General features: G+C 41.2%; 1 protein-coding gene across 2 annotated transcripts in view; it reads left to right on the top strand.

Annotated features, from left to right (window-relative positions):
- vti1a (vesicle transport through interaction with t-SNAREs 1A) overlaps positions 1-22,381 on the top strand; it is a 123,585-nt gene that overhangs the window by 1,332 nt on the left and 99,872 nt on the right. For both annotated transcript variants that reach the window (XM_083687262.1, XM_083687263.1), the window contains exons 2-4: positions 4,280-4,338; positions 5,190-5,300; positions 21,967-22,044. In XM_083687262.1, coding sequence (XP_083543388.1) covers positions 4,280-4,338; positions 5,190-5,300; positions 21,967-22,044 — 248 coding nt within the window. The remainder of the gene's footprint in view (positions 1-4,279; positions 4,339-5,189; positions 5,301-21,966; positions 22,045-22,381) is intronic.

Here is a 22,381-nt window from a genome sequence, read left to right as displayed (position 1 = left end):
ATACCACGGGACCAGCTAAGCGACCTCATCCTATCATTCACAGCAGCAGACATCAGCTAGTGAGGTGTTTCTTCTGCTTGGCTACTAGCCGGGGACCAGTCTTTCCTGAGCAGATGCCCTGGCAGGGGACTAGAGTGGGAAGCTAGGACAGAGTCAAATAAAGTGTATTTTTAAGCTGTTACAACCCCTTTTCACGTTCAAATGGCCACACAAAATGTCACTAAAAGTTACTAATGGGATTTATTTTGGTGTGAATACGCTGGTAAGTGATTGCATTATAACAGTGTCTCCATTTGGGATGATGGGGAAAGTGAGATAATGAACACTAGTCAGTTTTATTATGATGGAATCAAGTTTGACAGCCAAATATCAGCATTTTCATGTCAGTGTTACAGCGCTGCGTCCTTGTTTTGGGTGTCTCTAGTGACGTTCTGCTTTACCAGCTGTTGAGTCTTTGTCTTTGTCATAGGTGCCCAGTCTAGACTTTCTACGAAAAATAAGCGTAGTTGAGGTAGGTTACATGCTCAAACAACTAGAGAAGAGGTGCTGCCTTCTCATGGATTGGGAACACTCTCCAGGAGGTAGACATGAATGTCTACGAGACTACGTGCAAACCACTAGTTATCCTCCAAAAAAATGGTCAGGTTATAGTTTGCTAAAAAGTACCTAAAAAAAGCAAAAGGAAAGTGGAGAAAAAAAGGATCATCTGTGAAACATGGAGGGGGTGCTATGGTTTGGGCATGTATAGCTATCACAAAAACTGCCTTACTTGTCTTAATCGATGATGTTACTACTGACAGCAGCAGCAGAATGTATTCTGAAGTGTACAGATACATCTTGTCTGCTTGAGTACAAGCAAATGCCTCCAAATTCATTGGATGGCGCTTCATCATACAGTAAGACAATGACCCCAAACATATTGCCATAGCAACTAGGGAGTTTTTCAGGGCCAAAAAGCGGAAAGTTCTTGACTGGCAAAGTCAATCTTCAGATTTAAATACAATTGAACATGCATTTAATTTCCTTCTGAACTGAAGATGGCTGCAGTACAGGCCAGGCAGAGCATCACCAGAGAATATATCTAGTCAGGGCCAAAAAAGTAACATTTTGGCATTGGCGGGTAAATCTGTAAATACTACCAGCAACTTTGGCAGGTAGCCAACAGAAGTTAGTGAATACTATGCTTCAATTTAAAAAAGAAACTGGTGTGATCCACAATTATCATCGTTGTGACATTTGTGACAACACTCCTGCTGCTCCTGTCTCCTCCAGCTGACTCTTAACTGCTGCACATCTCACTCACACTTCTCCTGACTTTCAAACAACCTCCCCGAGTCTGTTAGCTTTCTTAGTGACAAGCAAATGATGCATTCATATAAAGCATTAAAGTAAAATTCCACTACACCTGACAGCACAAGATAGCAACTTACATGCATAAGACCGCGTAAGACTGAAAACATGCATGGGAAAATATTTAGCGGTATTTTTGGTACAGGGATAGGTGCAAAACTTAAAGCCTACAGGAGGTTCGTTCTGTGCAGTGAGTAATTTGTAAAAAAAAAATAATTAATTAAATTGTATGCCCTGTACCTGGAGCAAAAAAATAATAATTGTTGAGCCCAATCTGAAAAACAACAACAATGAAATAAAGCTGAGATGTCGACCTCATAGTGATTTCAAATCCCAACGGTTGGAGTACAGAGCTAAAAGAAGACAACATGCTTCCTCTTTCCAATACTAGGTCACTGTAATTTGCACTTACTTCTTGAAAATATTATTTGTGTTAGACAACAACACTTAAACGGGAACAACGGCACATAAACACAATGAAAAGTGTGTGTAATCCTGTAACCATGTAACCGTTGCTCTTGTTTTTCGGTCTAGCTCCGCCCTCCCTGACTTGAATATTCCTGAATTATGAGAAGGGCTTCTGCTGTCTGGGGTTTTCTATCTGGTTTAGTCATTTTTAATCCCCCAAAATGTAGAATAATTCTTATTTTTGTTGTTGCTTGGGGGGCCACAACAAATCGGGCTGTCATTTGAGTATCCGTGTCCTATGCTATGACTTGAAATGGACTCTGAAATGGATAGTAATCCAGATGCATGGGCTCCGAGGGGAGCCTAATAGAACCAACTGGTTTCTTGCATTTTTTCCCTTCACAATGTAATGTTGATGTTTCGGCTCTCAGGTGCGCTAACTCATTTATTTGAGGTCTATTTTTCATTTTTTTTTTTATCTCTCAGGCTTATCATGTGATTTTCACATACCGCTCCCTCACTATTTTTGCATCACAATTTGTTTTGGATCGCATCCTCCTTCCTCCTGCTGTGTTGATTAGGCCTAGTCATTTATTCTCTGCTTTTTGTAATATGTGACTATGAGCTCTGTCCTTGTATGGCTCAGTAAAGACGTTGTTTGCAATCTCCAGGCTGCCTTACCTATTTACAGGGTAGCTAAGCTACTGAACACCAAACATCTGATCTGATCATCTGGCATTGTCTTCCATTGCTTAGCTCACATTTGCTTCTTTATTTTCCTAGGGGTGAGGCTCATATGAATGATTGAATGGTCATGGTTTGAATTGCCTTTTTGGTGGAAACAATGAAGTCCTTCCACAGTGTAATTCCCCCATGTTTCCCAGCCACCATCTCTGGAGAATGTTGAAATAAGCCCATACGAATATGAACAAAGCCAGGAGCCCATCATACCCGATCAGTAATTGTTCAGTGTCCTCTGCCGCTGCCAGAATAGTTTGCACTTGAATTTCAATTTCATTCTGACTCATGAAGACATTTCTCCTTTTGTTTATTTTTTTCTCCTGAAGTGGCCGAATTGTGCCCATTGGTTGACAACCCTCCATCTCATACTATGACAATAGCTTCAACATAGGGCCTTTGTCATAGTTGTTTTCGTGTTGCTCTATGTCACATATGCACAATCGCTGATAATGGCCATGGCAAAAGAAGAAATGTCCTGGACAGTCTTGGCCTTGCCTTCAGCATTCACACGAGAATCAAATGGATATGGTTTTGTTTTGCTTTCTTACTATCCGAAGATTTGGGAAGGTTTGAATAAGAATACAATGTAGACTAATGCAAGGTCTCGTTCCATTAAACATAAATTACTTTTTTCTTTAAGAGTGTTTATGGAAAGCTGAAGGCCTGTCAATCATCGGAGATAAAATATTGAGCGCAGAATCGAAAAGAATCTCGCCGGGCAACTTTTTTGCCTTTCTGCACCCTGTTTACAAAACTACTTGTCTGTGTGCCCGTCAATCCACGGTACTCCTGGTAAATATCCATGCATATTTCAGGCTCATCTTGCCTGGGCCAGTGCTGGAGCGGGCTATACAGTCTTACCTTGCAGAGAATAGCCTCTGGCTGTTTACTGTGTAGGCTGTGAGGTTGGACACAGGTTTTAAAAATGGATTTGATGACTGGCAAAAGGCGGTGCAGACCCAAAGGGCAAAAGAAATGTTGGCACTGTTGTGCTCCCATCATAGATAGCCTTGTGATTTGTTTTTGAGTCTACATTTCAATAATTTAAAAATATTGGCAATTATTTAGCAAACTTTATTCAACAGAAGGGTCTTGTCTGTAGGCTAATCCGTGACTTCTTAGAAGTTGGTTAGAACTGTGGCCAGTCAAAAAGAATATATCATGTTCAAATTGTGATAAAGAACTGCCAGGACATGGAGACAGAAACTAAAGAGTGCTGCTTTAAAAGATGAAAAGAGAATAGTTAGGATGTAAAATTAATGTGTAGGTGACCGAGACCTATATTTTCAAATTCCTTTGTCTTACGAAATGTGTTTATGATTAAGTGCTTATGATGTTTTTACACATGTCAGAATCAGTTAAAACAGAGATGGTTGGCTACAACACAGTAGCCTAATATACAAGGGGTACCATATGAAACTTTAGTCCAAATGAGCTTCAACTGATGATTTAGAATTGAAGCCACCGGGTGAGGACAGAACAGTGTTTTAGTCATTTTGAGTGGGACTCAAACCAAGCAAAGCTGACATCTCCTTTCCCTTTGAGTTGGCACGAGGTGTCTCGCTGCTACTCTACAAAAGCCAACAAAGCCCTTTTACACGCAGATAAATAAGAGACATCAAATATGGATCGGTGTGCGGAGAGAATGTGTAAATATATCTTCAATGCACTCTCCTGTGTTGTTTTTGTTCTTCCCCCCGTTGCGGGGGAGTTGGGTTGTTGTCATAACGCGCTGCTCCTCCATCGACTGATCAATATGTTTCTCCTGTTTCCCTTTCAGAGGAGAAGACACAGCTGGTTCTAAATGTCGACAAACAGCTCGAAGAAGTCAGAGAGTTGGTATGTCTTTGATCAGTAATTTCTGCTTGTCCCATTTCCTAAATAATGAATTTGGAGCAGGAAACAATTTTACTGGCTCAGACAACTGCACCTGTATAATCCTAACGTGTAACGGTGACATGACACACACTTCACTTGGCGGAAGACTGCTTCCGTGCTAACTGCATGATCACTTTCCAATAATTTGCTTTTAAGTGACACACCCATGACACATTTCACGCCATTATTTGGAGTAGGGACTCCTCACGTCTTGTTAAGAAAAATGATGGGAGTGAACTAACACACAGTGTAGTTGTAGTTGTCTAATTATGTCATATTGTTTAGGCTCCTCAAATTCTTCCTCAGAGAGTCTTGTCTCTCTCCTGTACCTCATGTATGTTCGCTACATTCTTTACGACACTGTTGGGCCTCAATACGTCTTTAAAATGAAGGGCTTTCAATTAGATTGTATCTTGTTTATTTACGGAACTGCTTTTCTGTCATAACTTTTATCATTTGGTGAATGACATGAAGAAGAGCAGTGAATGTTTTTAAAATCAACATTGGAATAGATTAAAGTTAATGCCGCTGAAGTTTCCCATATTAAGAAATTGAAAGTTTATGCTGGAGTTGAGATTTCGTTTTTATCTTCAGAATCTCTTTATGTTTTACAGAGACTGCAACTTTTGTGCTACGTTCATTTTCTATCTCTATAAATGTATTTATTTATTGGCAAACATTTCTTCTAGAACTCAACTCATCACTGTCTTTTTTTTAAAACATTTTTAAAGTAGGCTATAATCATTGTCTGAGTTAGAAGTAACAACTCAATTAGTTGAGTTAGGCCTAAATGAATATGTTGATGGACTTAGATGGAGCAAATGGACCTGGAGGTGCGTGAGATCCCCATCCAGAGCAGAGGGATGTACAACAGCAGACTGAAGAGCTACAAGCAGGAAATGGAAAAGCTGGAGAAAGACTTTGTAAGTACCCCACCACACCATACTTGAACTGTTAGCATATTCTAAAAAGCTTCCACCCACAGAATAATGCTCAACGTGGGCAGGTAGTATTTAGTACTTTTGTACTGAAACATGAACACATACTCTTGTGCTTACAACCAAACATGTGTGTATGTGCACACACACCCTTACCCTCTTACATACACTTTGGTACTCGCATACACACTCTCTCTCCCTCTGTTTTCACACTGACATATTGCCTACATACACACACACACACACACACACACACACACACCGGGCCGAAACTGAAGGTCAGTGGTGAGTCCACTGTGGTTAATTCAGAGTCTGTATTTGAAAGCCCAAACAGTCCGTAGAGAGTGGGCTTGTGTTGATGCCACAGAATATATAGGCCAGAATATGTAGGCCTTGTTTAGTAATTCATAAATCACACCTGTCCGTCTCGCATCCACCCCACTACGCATATCAAACCTTAATGAGGGGCATGTTGTTTCAATGTGAAGCCACTCGTTCTATCATATTTTAGGCTACTTCACTTTCTAAGAATAAAGTCTATACACAAATATGGCAAATATGAGGACCTGTTGGCACCCTTAACCAAATTTAAAAAAACAAAACATATTTCCTCTTTGTGGATTGTACTGTTCTTAAGTCTTTGTGTATTTTAATTTCACCTTGCACTCAACAGGTAAAGATATTTTGCCTTAAAATGTTGAGGTGCCAGCTTGAAACATAACAAAGAAGGAGTTTTAGGCTTTGCCAGATCAATTACCTCATGGTAAGCGCCATCACCGTGATTCCAAATGTCAAACAAACAGTCTTCTTTGAGCAAGAGATCAGGTGCTAGTGATTTGTTGCTCCACTACTGAGACTTCACTACCTCAGATTACAGAAGAGATCTTTCCTCGCTCTGGGCATTTAATTGGCTGGCGATTAATCTGTAGTTTCTCCTCTCTCGACACTTGCCGTGGTTAATTATCAAGCAATTAACACCTGCTGTGTCAGATATTACCGCTAATTTGCATGCCTCGCATTTTTTGCCCATGGTATGCTCCTTTGAGGAGATGTGAAGAGACCTGTTGTCACCAAGTACATTAACAATGACGGCAACGGAGTGGGTAAAGTGTAGGTCAGTGGTTCCCAAAACACTCTTGGTTGCACACTCCTAATAAGACTCCTGCTACCCCCTTGACAATTTGGTTGATTTGTTACTTTCTAGGTCTACACATTTTCAAGGGACCTCAGTTTTATGTCAGGACAGAATTCAATCAATTGCACATAGCAAGCTTCGCCGCTGTGCTTTCAGAAGAGGTTTTGATTCACAAAGCAGCATGTCCTGTATGGAGGAAGTTAACACATGAATTAGAAACCGTCAGCTCATATAGTTCTGAAGTTATACTGAACTGATTGTGTAGGAACTTTTGTTAGATAGTGAGATTACTGGTAGTTCATGTGATGTTGAATAGTGGTGAACAAACAAATCTACTGTAGTATTGCTTTTCATCTTGGTATACTTAGCATTGGGGGAGCTGTGTCTTCACCACCCAGTTTGAAACTATGTTATGTTGAAAACAAACTTTATTTATTTTGAGGGCAAAGGTCATTTAAACCAGGATCTCCAACTGTCTACTTTCACATCAGCTCCATCTCTAGGGCCTGGTAACTTGTCCTAAAGCTGGAACCTCTGCCTCATCCTCATGCTCAGAAGTGCCAAATGCTTTCGCCCAGCCTGGTCTCTCACTTTCCTCTCACTTCCTGCGGGCCCAGTGAGTACACAACTCCCAGCTCTAAAGGGTTCAGGGAAAAAGGCCATCGCCTTTCTTTTTTTTTATAAAAAAACCCAGCCTTTGTTGTGCTTCCCCAGGATATCAAGGCCTTGTCCCCCATCCCTCCCTCCCTCCCTATCCACCCTCCCAGCCTCCCTGGGGTGTCTCCCCCTTAACCCCCTCTATCATCCTCTCGTTCACCCGCGGTTTGAAGTTTTGACGCCACCAAGGCGCCAGATTGAGCCCCCCGTACACTTCTATACCAGACGGTCCCAGCCCCATCTCAGTAACCCAGCCTTTTTTCCAGGGGGACACCACAAAAAGAGATTGCATGCTTATCAGACAGTCATCCCGAAGGTGCATTTCCGATGTGTTTGCTGGTTGACGGTTTCATTTTGATAATAGAGGGACAGAGGGGTCTTAAAGCCGGAGGACCCCCACAGTGGGGCCTTGCAGCAGCCAAAGGGGAGTGTGGCATGACCGAAAAGCCCCCCAAAACAAAACAAAACCCTGTTTGATAGAAGCGAGACATTTTAAGTCGGGGGAAGCAGAATGACATGCCTCTTAGCTATGCCCTTGATCAGGCAGAAGAGAGGCCTAATGGAGGCTTAATTTAATGAAACCTATCGGGTAAACAGACCCTCCATCTTCAAAGACAGCATGGCAAAGTTGTTCCACCATCGGGAGGCTATGTCAACAGACCTCTGTGGAGTTCCTCTAAACGCACTTGACAGCCATTTTGAGGGAAGTTAATGGTTCCCACACTGAGCTGTTGGTAATTTTGACAATAGAGAGATGGACATGATATATTCCTAATCTTTTTTGTAGGGAGTATGCAGCCAGATAGGCCCAAAGTATATGCTTTCAACGTAAAGGAAACAAATACATTATTTGTGTGTACCATCCCAAGTCAGGGGAAATAAGTGGAGACAAGAATAATGTTATGGTTGTGGTGCATGTCAGACTTCTTTGTATTTGTCTGGGAAGGTTCTCTGTGTTATCTGCTCTGTGAGTGTGCTGTGAGAGACCCATATATTGACTTTCCTCTGAGAGGCGCTCTGTGTAGATCAGGTCTATACAGTGTAGAGAGACAGCTTGAGAACACCTGCACAGCAAACTGCTACACCTCAGTTGCTAGCTCCTCTGTCTCGCTCTTGAAAACACAATACTTTTGACTACATAAATGGTCATGAATATTTAGACAAAATGCTGATACAGAACATAACACAGTCATTTAAACTTAGTAACATACATTACATTTGGAAAGCCAAGCCAACAAACCCCAACCAACTTGGCAGAGTATGGGTGAATATTGTCCTGTCAGGTGTGCAATGTTGGTAGGCTTATCTGAAAAGTATCAAAGCTGTAATTTCTGACAAATTAGCCTTCAGTGCTGACCCAGGAGTTCATATACTTATTCACTGAAGGCATCTGCATTTTATTTATATATGTTCTTTCTTTAGAACAAACAAACAAATAGTTAACACTTTCACCTTGAAAGTGTGGAGAACATTTTGAAAACTGTGCAGGGGTTCACAGACTTTTCTTTGGTCACTGTATATGGTTATTATGATGCATGAGCAATTCAATAAATACTACTGTAGAAAAACCTATATTCATTTAAAGGATTCACTTAGTTGTCAAATTGCTAATGTGAGGTGTTGCAGGAGACTGGATTGGAGACTAAAGTACACATGTACAATAATGCAAATTAAAGCCACACTGTATGTGCCAAACAAAAATGTAAACAATGTAGCCAATGGATCTCAAGACATTCTCATGCAAATAGCTCCTCATTTCTATGATATATATTTTTAGGGTTCAAGGAATTCCATGAGTGTTCCAAAAAAGCAGGATTACTTTTTGTAAGTTTTACACAATTTGTTCACAAAGTCTCCTATGACAACAGAAACACAAATTGGTCCTTATTATTTTGGTTATGATGGTAATCTAATGAAGGTCTTTAGAATTCATATTCAAATCAAGGGGTATATTTCATTATTTGAAATAATTTAAAATCTTAGACTAACACTAGCCCCACATTACATGTGAGTGAGCCTCATTTTTGTATATCCACATTAAATGTGATCAGAACAGACAAGCAAAAATAGCAAAATGACAGATGAATGCACAGCCAAACAACATAAAACCCACCTGGATATTAAAACTAGCTAGTTTACTAAAAGTTCAATGTCATACCTACGATTCACCACATTGGATGTTCTGCGTCATCCTTGCCATTTCTCTCCAGAAATACTTGTTCCAAGGTCATATAAACTTGTTTCTCAACATGTATAGCCTTCCAGTACTTCTTCAGACACCCAGGATGGTTTGTGTTTGAAAAGTTTTGGAATATGTACGTTGTAAAAGCCAATGAGGCGATGAGAGAGGCAGGACTTTCAGAAACAGGGCACTAGTAGGGCACTTTCACAATGAAATAATGGCCTCTACATTCAAGGTGCAAATTGCCCATAGAACAAGAAAATAGGGTGCTAACTGCTTAAACTGAGCCTCCTTGGTACACTCTTGTTTACTTGTCTACATGGCACTCACTTTAGCTTTAACTTCTTGTCCATGGTCTGATACAATCCAAATGTTGTTGTTTTTTCAAAAATCTGTTGTCAACTCAAGCATTAGTTGATTCATCTGTGTGTTTAATCTATTAGTCTTTACAGCCCTGATGCAAACCTTCATTATTTTTGCAACTCTTGTGTACGCTACATTGATAATGTGGAGACACCTTTCATTCACATATGAGCCCATACATTGAGAAGACAAATATGGCTTCAAATATGCCATCTGAATGTTTGCCTGTTTATAATTGCCTGGATGATCAGATAAAATGTATCAGTGTTTCCTTTCTGGAGTTTGGAGTGATACGAATGATATGGACAAACTTATTTATGCGCATCACAGTTCTGGTTCTTAAAAATATGGAAAGAAGTCTATATTTCAGAAGTTAAAATAAACAATATCCAGGAGTAAAACACATAAAGTATTATGTTTTTATCAAACTGTTATATGTAGAGCATTTGGCACTTTTAGCTGAAACATTACCGTAACACAGGCTTTCATTGTGTAGTTGTGCAAAAGTATTCAAGAAAAGAAAAGTCTTTCCGCTCTGACACCAGATGGCGATATTGCTCCAGGAATTCAGGTTGAGCTATCTGGCAAAGGGAATATCGATGGGCAAATGAAGAGTTTCTCTTGGATGAAGTTAGGCCTGCTGAAAATCTACATCTTATATGTAGTTGCTCGAAGTTTGAAGATGTAGATAAAAATATGGGAAATGCTGTTTTCTTACACAATTAGCATTTTTCTTAGGACAGAGGTGTGTGTGTGCGCGCATGTGCATGTATTTTCATTTCCGCTTCCACCTCCTAAGGAAATTGACTCCAAACGTTGCACACTGTTATTTCCTGACCTGACACATTTGCCCCAGAATGATTCTAAATTTGAGTGTTTTTATACTTTTATTTCCACTCTTTACCTGGACAAAGTGAGCATGTTTTAAAGCTTCAGTTTATATATTTCAGAAGTTTGAGATGAAAGTGGAGAGTTCAGGTTCATATGTTAAGTGTTAAGTTTCTAAGAAAGTGCTTCAGTCTGATATAGTTGATCTTCACTGAATCACACTATGATGGTTAAACTATTGTCAATTGTTAAAGGAGCAGGGCGTAAGATTGTAGAATATCTGCCACCTCTGGCCATCACGGAGAAACAACAACATACTCCCTAATAATAATGTAACCCCCCCTCGCAGTGTCAGACATTAGCTGTTGTGGAAAAAAAGAAAGCTTGAATGTTACATACTGGACCTTTTAATTAGAGCGATTCACCACAAATTGTATATGCATTATTCCTTGGCATCATAAGAACGATTCACTTATTCATAACATTCATAAATTTGAAAATGTTGAGAAAATTACTAGCCACAGAAACTTTTGAAATAAATAGGCTATATGTGTTTCACTGTCGAAATGCATCTTACTTTGTTGGTGAATAGTGCCTTTATATTTGATACCTGTAATTTAATTTAAAATGATAATGATGGAAAAATAGGAGATGACACAAGTGGAAAGCTTACATAGAAATAGATTTTTCACACCACATCTTTGTCATCTTTGTGTACCCTGTAACTTATGATACTACGCTGTTCACTCATAGTGATTGAAGCCTGCATAAGCTTCACTGTCTCTTCCCTATTCAAATAGGTCTTATTAGAAGATTGTTAAATATTGCAGTCACGGTCAAGTAAGGAGCCCTGGCAGTTTATACTGTAATAACACCTTGGACTGAAAGGCTTCCAATCTCTGTCGAGGGAGATAATTAATGGATTTGCCAAGCGTTTACTAGCCTGACTCAACCAGCCTTGAAATATTGAACAGTTTATTTACCTGATACAGTCAGGTTGAATGGAATAAAAAGCTGTCTGCAACTATCCCTTAATACTTATTTTTCTATATTTCATAGTCTCATAAGCGATCATCAATGACCTTCAAGAAATAATTTGATGGAAAATAGGCTGTCTGTTAGGGCAAATATTGAATGCTGTAGCTATCCCACGAGCACCGTGGGCCTTTTAGCATAGTCTGCGAAGGGGAAAGAAACGATTTCGGTTCAAATGTCGAAATGCAGATGTGTTAAATTCTGGTCATCTCTTTTGAGTATCCCATCTTAAAATGCTTGAGATGAAAACACAGGGAAAACTATGTCAACTTCGAAATGAGTTGGCCTGCCCATTGGGTTTCAGTGATAATAGACTTGTGTTAGAATCTACAAATGGCTCTCTGTTTAAACAAGCATAGTTCCTTGTTTGATAGATAAAATCTGGTCAGCCTGAAGTTATTCATAAGCTATAGCTTTCTTTATTTCCCTTCCAAACCCAGCAGCACTGGGCTGGTTCTATAACAGAGGTCAACCGTGAGGTTATTCTTGGTTATGAATTAATATTTCCATCCACTTTTGTTAAACATATTTTAAGTAAGTTTATTTGCTTTATCCAGTACATTTCACAATATTCTGATATGCTTTTACCTTGAGGTGTGACTTCTAATTTCATATTTAAAGCATAGCATGATGAATATAGCATTAGGTTTGAATTGGGAGAGGGAGTCCCAACAATAGTAAAAATAAATGAATGTCAACCAAAAGGCACCGAAAGTGGTCCATGGTGTTAATTTCAGCGGTCATGGTCAAGTCATGGTCATGGGGACTGTGGAACTTGGGTACAAGTGGTTTTGAAGTCGTCTTGATGGGCTCAGTTAGGACTCTATAGATCCAGCCAAAAAAGGTTGGCAAAGCCACTTCATCAGAAAGTCATGTTTTCCTTTATAAAGACATTCAAAGATTAGGGTATTACTGGATATTCGGTTTTGACAGGATATTTGAAAACCACTGTTCTTGTGTGTACTGGGCATGTATTTGTACTTGTACTAGTCATGGCTCTGCTTCATTGTACTCCAGCTTGGAGGTTGCTCATCATTTGGCCCCTTATCCTCTATTACAGTGACTTCTACAAACAGAAAACATGACAGACAAACATTATTTGGATGTTAGACACTTTAAAATCCCCTTAAGTTGGTTTGCCACATTTGTTAGCCCTAAAATGCTAGTCGTTTAACACCACTAAGGAGTTAATGCAGATTATGTGTTTTTATGTGTTCCGTAATTTAACCAGCCATCAAGAGCCCTAAAGTCCAGTCACACAAACCGATTAAAAAAGATCAGATTTCTTATGGAAATTGAGGGAATTTTTTTTTCTCTTTCCTCTGAGGCATGTGCAGATTTAAGATGCAAACAAATCAATCTTTTTCTCCGCTTATGAATCCTGCCTTTCATTTGGAAGCTGTCCTACACAGCGGATCTTCCCCCAAGCTCCTAGTGGATTGGCGGCGTAAAAAGATTTGTCATTGTTACTTGTTTTTAGACCTAAAGACAGCAGTTGCTGTCTTTTCTGGATCAGCCTCGATACTGCAGTTCTCCTCTTTGGTGAGCGTATTTACTGCTCAGATGGTGTAATGTATTGGTGGTGCTGAGCTGAAGCCTGGGTGAAGGACTGTGTCTCCAGAAGGAGACAAGAAGCGAGTCCCTGTAACTCCAATAGTGGCTTGATTGGTTCACTTACAGTTGGGAGAGGAGACTGAGGAACTGACCCATTGAGTGATATAGCAATGAATATAAAAATCAAGTATTTGCTATATACTGTAAGAGTCATTCATTGAGGATTGGTGTGATTTGGAATATCGTATTTGTAAATCTGGTGTTATCTTGTCTCCCTATTTCTCCTATTCCACTACCTGGCTATACGAGAAGGGGTTATGTATGCATTTCCCCCACGAGCATGTGTTGTTTGACAGTGTGCAAATTCGGCCCTTATCCCACCGATGCGATCGTTTCCTTTCGCTTATCTCCCGCTCCTCCAGAGTCTCACTTCCCACTGACAGTGATCAGTACCTTGAAGACATGTGTCTGTCTGGGCTGTGTGAGCCTGATGTACACCAGGCCCTCCCTGGTCCTCTGTATCCTCAGGGCCTGTGTGATTGAGTGATTCCAGTGAGCGGGGGCCAAAGATAATAAGGGGTTTGGGGGGGAGTATAAAGACATGGCGCTATGATAGCACCCTAAGCCTCCCCAATCCTCATTCCCCCTTTACCCCATCCACTTCCCCCTCTCCTTTCAGTGATGTGTCTGTCCTCCCCCCTTATTTTGGTGCCCCAAGCCTGTCCCACGCACCAGCTTAAACCAGAAGTGACATGTGACACCCACACCGCTAGTGATGCGCTGACAAGAGGGACCAGAACAGGTGACACTGATTTTCTTTTCTTTTCTTTTTTTTCCTTTTTTGATTTGCCTGACTGGCTTAAGTATGAGAAAAGTCATGAAGTATTTATGGTATGCATTATGATTCATCTAGTAGGCCTGTGTTTTTCCCCTCTGTTTTTTTGGGAGCTTTTGCTTTTTAACAAACGAGTCTGAGGGAAAGAGAGAGAGAGGTGGAAATAGAGGAAGAACTTTGACATCTGGAGCACTGCTGATGTTCATTGGATTTTCCCTGTTAGCTCAATGTATTTACCCTACGAGTAAATCTGCAAATTGTAACAAAGTGTGCCCCATCAAATTGCATTTCTCTTTGTCTCGCCTAAGTGCTTCTAATGAGGAGCATGCAAAAGAAAGAGAAAATGCTTTTGGTCTCTGCGACCGACAATTTTCACTTTTCTTGGGTGGTTTTGAAGCCTGTGGAGGAATCTTTCTGTGGCCTTGATCAGAATTACACTGTAAAGGATGAATGAGGGATTTGCTCATTTATCCCAGAGGTTGGCTACCATCAGAACATCTACTCGCACCCACAGTGAGATGAACCACTTTAGTTTTCTGTCGTATACTTGTTTGTACAAACAACACCGTTGTCTTTGTTTGTATTTTTGTGCTTACACATTTTCTTCAGAAATATGTAGGTAGTACAGTTCTTTACTGTGAATGTCTGTGCCTAGTAATCCTTAAGAGAGAGGAACTTTAGTGAGGTCCAAGTTTATTTTCATTTAAAGAGCAACAAATATTTTTTCATATAAAATTGGTTATTTGTTCAGTTATTTGTTACAAACATAACATTTCAGTTCAGTTTAAAGTACTGTTCTAGATGATAAATAAATGTGTGATTTGGCTATACTATACTATATATAGATACAGCGATTATTACCATATGGAGCTAGGCCATTGTGCACCTGCCAACCAAAATCTAATATAGAGCTACACAAAACGTACTGAAAGGTATTCACTAGGGCCTCCATGTTGCTTACTCTGTGCATAGGCCGGCCTAGACCCTGAATGTGAGTGTGACCTTAGATTAGCCCTATGGCCTGGTGAACTTAACGCACTCACTCTTTGGGATGAGTATTTGATGTTGTTGTCTGGTCTCCATTATACCGCTTGTCGTTCCAATCCATACGAGAGGTGTGAACAAGTGCCTCAACAGCCCTCAATTGCCCGTTTCTCATAGTTCGGACAACGCCTCTGAATTCCACCACAAAACGTGAAGACTCCCATCGAGACAGTAAGTGTGTAGGGAAGTTCACGAGGGCACATGTTGGAATGGCTCTGGAAGAGGCCAACAGGCCTCATCTGCATTTGAATGTGGTCTGCCCAGTGCAATAAGAAAGTATACATAAATATATAGCCTTAATGATGTGGCTAAGCCCCTGTGCGTGCTGCTGTATTCTTATGCAAATGAGGGAGGTATTCAGTGCAGACAATGGTCACGTTACTCCGAAGAAAGGCGAGGGACTGAGAAAGGTAGTCTTCTGTGCATTTCCCCACACACACACACACACACACACACACGTGCACACACGCACATGCACACGCACACACACACATCCTATACAACACTGCATGGGCCCAAATATCTTCCTTTGTGTCTAGCTTTATACATTTATAGATAACCACTCCGAGAATAGACATCAAACAACAATGAATCAGAAATCGAGGTCAGGAGAGAACCCTCTCCAAAGCGGAGAAAGGGTTAAAAGTGAAGGTCTTTTTAAAAAAAAATATATTTTTTTAAAGAAAGACCGATAGGAAAAAAGAAAAGACAAAAAAGTTCTTCTCAGTGGAGGGTTCAGTGAACCATATGTAGGTAGCCACAGGCTAATGGGCCGATTGGTCCCTGGCTCGCCAGGTATCCCGCACCGCACCCCCCCACACACTCTCCCTTCCCCAACACACACACACACACACACACACACCACCACCACCACCACCGCCCCCCCACCCCTCTCTGAAATCCCTCCTCCATTTCTCTCTAATCTCACCTTTTTCTCTGGCGCTGACCCGGGGAGGCCCACTTTATTCCCCACTGCACGCCAGAAGCCAGCGTTGTGATCCGAGCAGAGGCCCCGCTCTGGTTCCTCTCGCCCGGCTGCCTCCCCGACGGCTCTCCTCCTATTGATTTACTCCTCCACCGCTGTCTGTGTGTGTTGCACCACCAGCGCCCGGGCCCCTCTCCTCTACCTCTCTCCCTCTCTCTACCTCTCTCTCTCTCCCACATACAGCCCGGGATTCATGTAACTGAAAAAGAGAGAGAGTGGGGGGAGAAAGAAGCCAGGGCCTTTGATTTTTCATTAGAAGCGCTTCCATATTTTAATATTGGGTTTAATCGGCCCTCATGCCTTTAAGAAATAACCATTGAGAGACCGTTCCCCGGCCTTCACAAAGTATATGGCGTTTCTTCAATCAAAGCCCCTCAAAATTTGCTCTTTTGTTTGGAGTTCAGTTGCGATCGTTTTTCCCCTCCTCTCTCCCTCTCTCCTCGCCCTCTTGCTTTGCGGGTAGTCGTTAGGCTTATTGACTGATTCCAGCTCTATTTAACAATAGAAACGACTCTGACAGGGAAATCTACCGCACAAATCACAGAGGTAGTCGAATAAAAGCCCCGGTCATCGCAGTATACTCCCCTGAGATCAAACTTTTCATATTTTTTTCTTCTGTAAAATAGACATGTAATACACATATGATTTAATGGAATATGAATATTATTACATAGTTTAGTTTAGTTTGAATAATTTCAGAATGTTACAAACCTTTGAGTTCTAAAAAGGGAAAGCAAATGCCATGCGTTCCAATTTGTGATTTCATAAAAATGGTTCATGGACAAACCGTGTATCATGTCGCATTGAAATGACACAAGGTCCTTTTGAAACTCGAGCTCACATAGTTATATGGAACAATTCTCTCAAGCCTGGTTTAGATATGTTGCAGCTCAACTATTATCTTTCTATAGATCATTTGAGTTTATTTGTGTTTCTATTATAGCTTTGGTGAGACTCCTTTAGTCCTTTATGGTGATGGAACACAATGCCTTGTGCACATGTTGAAGCCACAAAAGCAGCAACCTGTGAGCTAATGAGAGGCCCCATGCTGATATCTAAAGCTTGGGTTCCTACTACTGCTGCAGTTCCATTAAGAGAGGAACACACACAGGCTAGTGTGACACACATACACACACATTTTCTGAAGGAGATTTCTCATACACACAGAAACACACGCACAGGCTTGCAAGGCCCTCCACCCCAAATGCACACACAACACACATAGCCCTCTGATGATCGACAACAGTAGTGGATTTGATGACACCAAAGACCAAAAACAAAACAAAGGCACAAAAACCTCTCCGCGACAATCACAATTGTCACCGCTTGCCTTTATCTGCTAATGTATCAAACGCGCAAAAAGGAGCACTTACTTAATTGAACAACCTCTGCCAATTTGTTTGCTTTTAAAGACAAAACAATGATAGTGTGTGTGTGTGTGTGTGTGTGTGTGTGTGTGTGTGTGTGTGTGTGTGTGCGCGCGCGCACGCACACATTACTATTCTTTGTGCTGTTGGAGTGTGTTAATCCCCTGCCAGGCTGAGATGCATTATTTAAGACACTGTTGTGATACTTTTTCCTGCTTAAAGGTCTCGGCTTCCTTTTAACGTGGCCCCACACTATGCCACCTCTGCCCCGCGCCCGGGGAGCGAGAGAGGAACCACTGGCTGAAGTCCAAGCATCACCTGGGGAAATATCACAGAGGGGAGAATGACAGGAAGTGATGTCATGCTTGTTTGCAGTTTTTTGCACCTTTTTCTCTCCATTTTGTAACTCCATTTTGATACACATTTGGTTTATGATAACTTATGGCGCGAATAATAATAGCAGTACAAATTATTTTAATTGTAATTATGTTTATATACCATTGATTAATTATTTTTGGGAACTTGAACTGTGACAATTCCCATATTTTGTTCTTGCCACAGCTACTGTGTTTGAGTGTCACATCCTCTTCAACAGTACGTGGCGATGATTAGCAGGAAATAAAAGGTTAAATGGCAATTTGAGGCCGACACTAGGAGTCAGACAAAAGTGCCATTAAGTCCAAATTTTTAGAAATGGCCAGCCGCTCTCCCACTGGTAAGAAACCTCATAATGAAACGCACTTTTGTAAATTAAATATGGTTAATTACTCTTCACGCCATGCCACCAGCCGTGTGCGAGGGGGTGAAAAGAAAGAGCGGAAAAGTGGAGGAAAAAGCGTCTGCAGAGTAACTTCAGGGCCCCTCATTACACTCTGCCCCTGGGTATTTTTACGCCTTTTATATCCACTCTAATGAACTGTTTACATTTTTCAGCTTTCCAGGCGTCACAATTATTTGCGCTGTCCTTGTGTTGCTTGCTGCAATGGGCATACAGAGAGGAGGGGAGTTGGAGGGCAAAATAAAGAAAACATGTTTATAATGAATAACAGTTTATTTGGTTTTAATTATTTTGATAGTTTTGAGAGGGAACTTTTGTCAGTGTTTATGAGGTGGTGGTTATTGTCCACTGTCTGCAGAAACAGAGGTTGTTGGAATCTGTCAAGTATTTCTGCAAAAACAGTTGTTCAGTTAGATGTCTATTCAGAAAGATGGAAATATGACATTCATAGACATTTCCTTATATACATGCTTGCACTGTACACAAATTGGATAAAAAAAAATAGAGTTATTCATCTTCTGTCATAATTGATAAAACATCATTTTCGAGCTCTGATGATCTTACTGAAGTATATTAGCATATCTGATATGAATTGTTATGCATGCATATGTAATTACATTTTGATGGGCTGAAGAAAATATTTTTTTTCCTATCTCCCATCCATGTCAACAGAGGTAAGCCACGTGTGTTTTTGACAGGACACCCGAACCTCCGTCTTGTATTTGACGAGTTTTAAAGGGAGGCAGACCACTTTGCATAAAGTTAAGATAGATCTTTGTACTTTTTTGTGCTTCCGGGAATAGAAGCAAATTCTCACCCAAGATTAGAAAAAGTGACAAAAGAAAGACCTTTCAAAAGGATTAAAAAAAGATCTCTCTTTTCTTTTCCGTGGCAATAAGGTATCTTCTGAAAGTGCTCATTCTTTTTGGATTACAAAGGCCCCTCATCTGGTTTCATGTTGTTGTAGTCATTTTAATTTTCGAGGCTCGATCACCACGCAATAACTAGAATGAGAAACTTTCAATCATTTCATTGTCTCTCTGAACTTTTTTTTTTTTTATATATATATACTTATTCTTTATTTTTTTATTTCAATACCTTCTATTTAGACCTTTTGAGATTTTGGGGCAATCCTCCTAGTGGAATGTGTTATGCCCTGTCGGATCTCCTCCCGTAAATGATGTACATTTTAGAATGATCCGAAAAGCCCCAATAATTACACCATTTTTGAAAAATAAATAAAATAATCTAAAGCAAAACAAGATTGGGTTTTACCTTTTTTGCATAACATTCCAACTGGTAATCAAAGTCTGTCAATGGGTGAGGAAGTCAATATTGCACAGCTGCTCTTGTTCTACATCAAATGCAAAGGGAATAATGACTCTAAGGGTTCTGTTGTTTTCCGGAGGGGGGAATTCAAACCTCAAGTAAATAGGTAGGGAGCAGCGCAGCCTTTGTTTCGGGTAGCATTTGCCATCCTTTTGAGTTTCCTTTTTATTTGTGCCGCAGTCATCGCAAAAGCTGTTGATACTCACAGCTGCAACAAATAGCTATTTAGAAATACCAGAAAACTGTGTTGGGTTTGAAGAAGACGTCAGTCCATGTACTCAAATCAACTCCTCTCCCAGGCTTCTAGTCTCAATTACTGGCAACCCGTCATTCCCCAAAGTTACACTGCAGCTCTTTAAGATGAAGCTTGACTAAAATGGAATATGTGGGTGTTTTCCCGGCAAATGGCAACTGTACAGTATGCCGTGTGTACTGGTGTGTGTATGCCTTTCCCAGATTGATGACAATCACTTTGCACTCACGCTAACATCTGAAAATCCCATAGAATGCCTGAACTTAACCACATTTGCCAGATTACCTTTTATTTACCTGTACATTTATGGGAAAGGGCACTTCATAGCCCCTGTTATGATCAGAAATCCCAAGATAACACCATTTGTTTTAACTCTGTATTCCAATCTGACATCTCAGTCATGGACTTGATTAAAATTGAAATAAAAACGAAAAGAAATATTTCCAACCCAAACCACAGATACTCCCCAACATGAAAGTCACTTCATGCGCAACAATGATGCAAATTGTGTCAATCGTGCGTGCGCGTGGGCACGTCTTGCAACAGCTGATGCTATGTTTCTGATTTGGTCATCCTGATATTGTCTATTCCCCACAGTCAATCCTTTGGTGGTTAGCTCAGGTCCCTGTGCCTCTGTCAGTTGATGCCTGGTGAGTCTATTTTGTTTGGGTACTCTCTCCTTACCTAATGGCTTTTCGGTTGTTGCCCTGGTCAATCACACTCAGGCGAGTCTGTAATTACTCCTGAGGCTCTGGCCTACACTGTCACAATAACAACGACCAAATCACATCTGCCATACGTTTCCACTGGCTGGTCAAGTTTGGCAACCAAGAAGAAAAAAAAACATGGTGTGACAAATAAAAAAATGTATGGTATATTTCCTCCTAGTTTATTTCTTTGAATGATTTGAAGATTGGCACCCATATCTTTAATATTTAGCATTCCTAAATTTGAAATCTGGCATTCTTAACTTAATTAAGCTTATTAGATGTAACAGTGGTCTTTAATAAAAAAAAAACATCTTACAAACACATAATTACATATAACATATAATATTATACAGTTTATTCCTGTATTTGTTCAGAAAGACAATTCTTAACCGTAAATAGAGAAAACAAAGTTGTTGTTCCTGTGGCGAATGAAGGAGTCTCCAGGGATGTTGACTTGAGATGTACTAGATGTACATATTGTATTTTCAGTCCCATATTTCATGACTGTGTATGAGATTTAACCCTCCTCCCACTGCCCACATAGAAACCCTGTCACGGCAGCGGGAAAAGGGAAAGGAGCCTTAGTAAACAGTTTCTTTCTTTTTTCCCCGCTAGTGTGTATTTAGTTTTGGAGGGCATTTGAAGAGAGTGGGTTTTTTTGGTGGTGGTGGGGGGGGGGGTCGGTGTCTGTAAACAAGCGATACACAGCGTCTTGCTCCTTCAGAATCAGAGGTGGCACACTCTGAAGTGTGTGTGCGTGTATGTGTGTGTGTGTGTGTGTGAGAGAGAGAGAGAGAGAGAGAGAGAGAGAGTGTGATTGAGTGAAATGTGTGTCTGTGTGTTTGTCTTTTTTCTTTTTTTGGACATGGCATTCCCCTCTCCCACCCCATCTAAAGGGGTGCAGAGAGAGAGAGAGAGAGAGAGAGAGAGAGAGAGAGAGAGAGAGAGAGAGAGAGAGAGAGAGAGAGAGAGACCAAATCTGATGGAACACCAATGGGTGTTGAATTATTCCCTGTCTAACACCCAGCACCAGCGTTATCACAGAGCCTGCCACTGCACTCTGCTGACAGCAGTGACAGCCCCCAGAAAAGATTTAGCACTGACAAGTGATACTTCCCCTAATACATCTCCCTTGCCCCTGCCCCAGCCCTACTCCACAGCCCTCCACACAGTACCGTAGATGGTGTTATTATTATGTTATTAAGTAGGGGGGGTCTTCTCCATGATTTCCCTGGTTCTAGATCACCTCAGGATCATATGTAAGCATATACTGTATGTGGACACATGTATGCACGACGTACACATAGACAACTACTGTAAACACACAGAAGGGGACGAACTGTGCTAAACACACACACACACACACACACACACACACACACACACACACACACACTCTCTCTCCCTCCAGGTGTATGGGTTTGTTTGACGGGGTAGATCCATTAGGGGGCTCTCGTGCTTAAGAAATGCCTGTTATGTTTTTTCCAAGACAACTCTGCCAAGGCTTATTTTTTCCTGTTTTCTCTTTCTCCCCTCTTCTGCTCTTTCTTCCTCTTCCTCTCCTGCTTCTCCTTCCTCTTCCTCCTCCCCTTACAGAAAAGGTCACGTATCGCCTACAGCGATGAGGTGCGGAACGAGCTCCTGGGGGCGGACGCAGGATCCTCCGAGAATCAGGTAAGGCATTAATCAGGTTTCCCGGCCCAGTGCTGGTGGCCCCCAGTGTGGGTGGTGATGGCTGGCCCCCCCCGGAACGGGGAGAGGGGGGGGGGGGGTTGGGTCAAGGCCTCGTGGGGCCCCTCTCAGGGCCACCAGGGGCCACCGCAGCATTGGCACTAAGTCATGCGGAAGGAACACTGTTTAATGCAAAGCTGCCCAGGGTCTGAATGGGGCTCCGGGGCCTGGGCCCAGCGTCACACACACACACACACACACACACACAGCTGTTCTCCAGCAGGCTGTGTACTTATCCTCCTAAAGATCCTCCAATGATGTCCACTGCCCTCCCAACACA

The sequence above is a fragment of the Argentina silus genome, assembly GCF_951799395.1.
Source record: "Argentina silus genome assembly, chromosome: 16".
Classification (NCBI taxonomy): Eukaryota; Metazoa; Chordata; class Actinopteri; order Argentiniformes; family Argentinidae; genus Argentina; species Argentina silus.
Note: the sequence above shows the minus strand (reverse complement) of the source record. Positions and strands in the feature narration are given on the sequence as shown.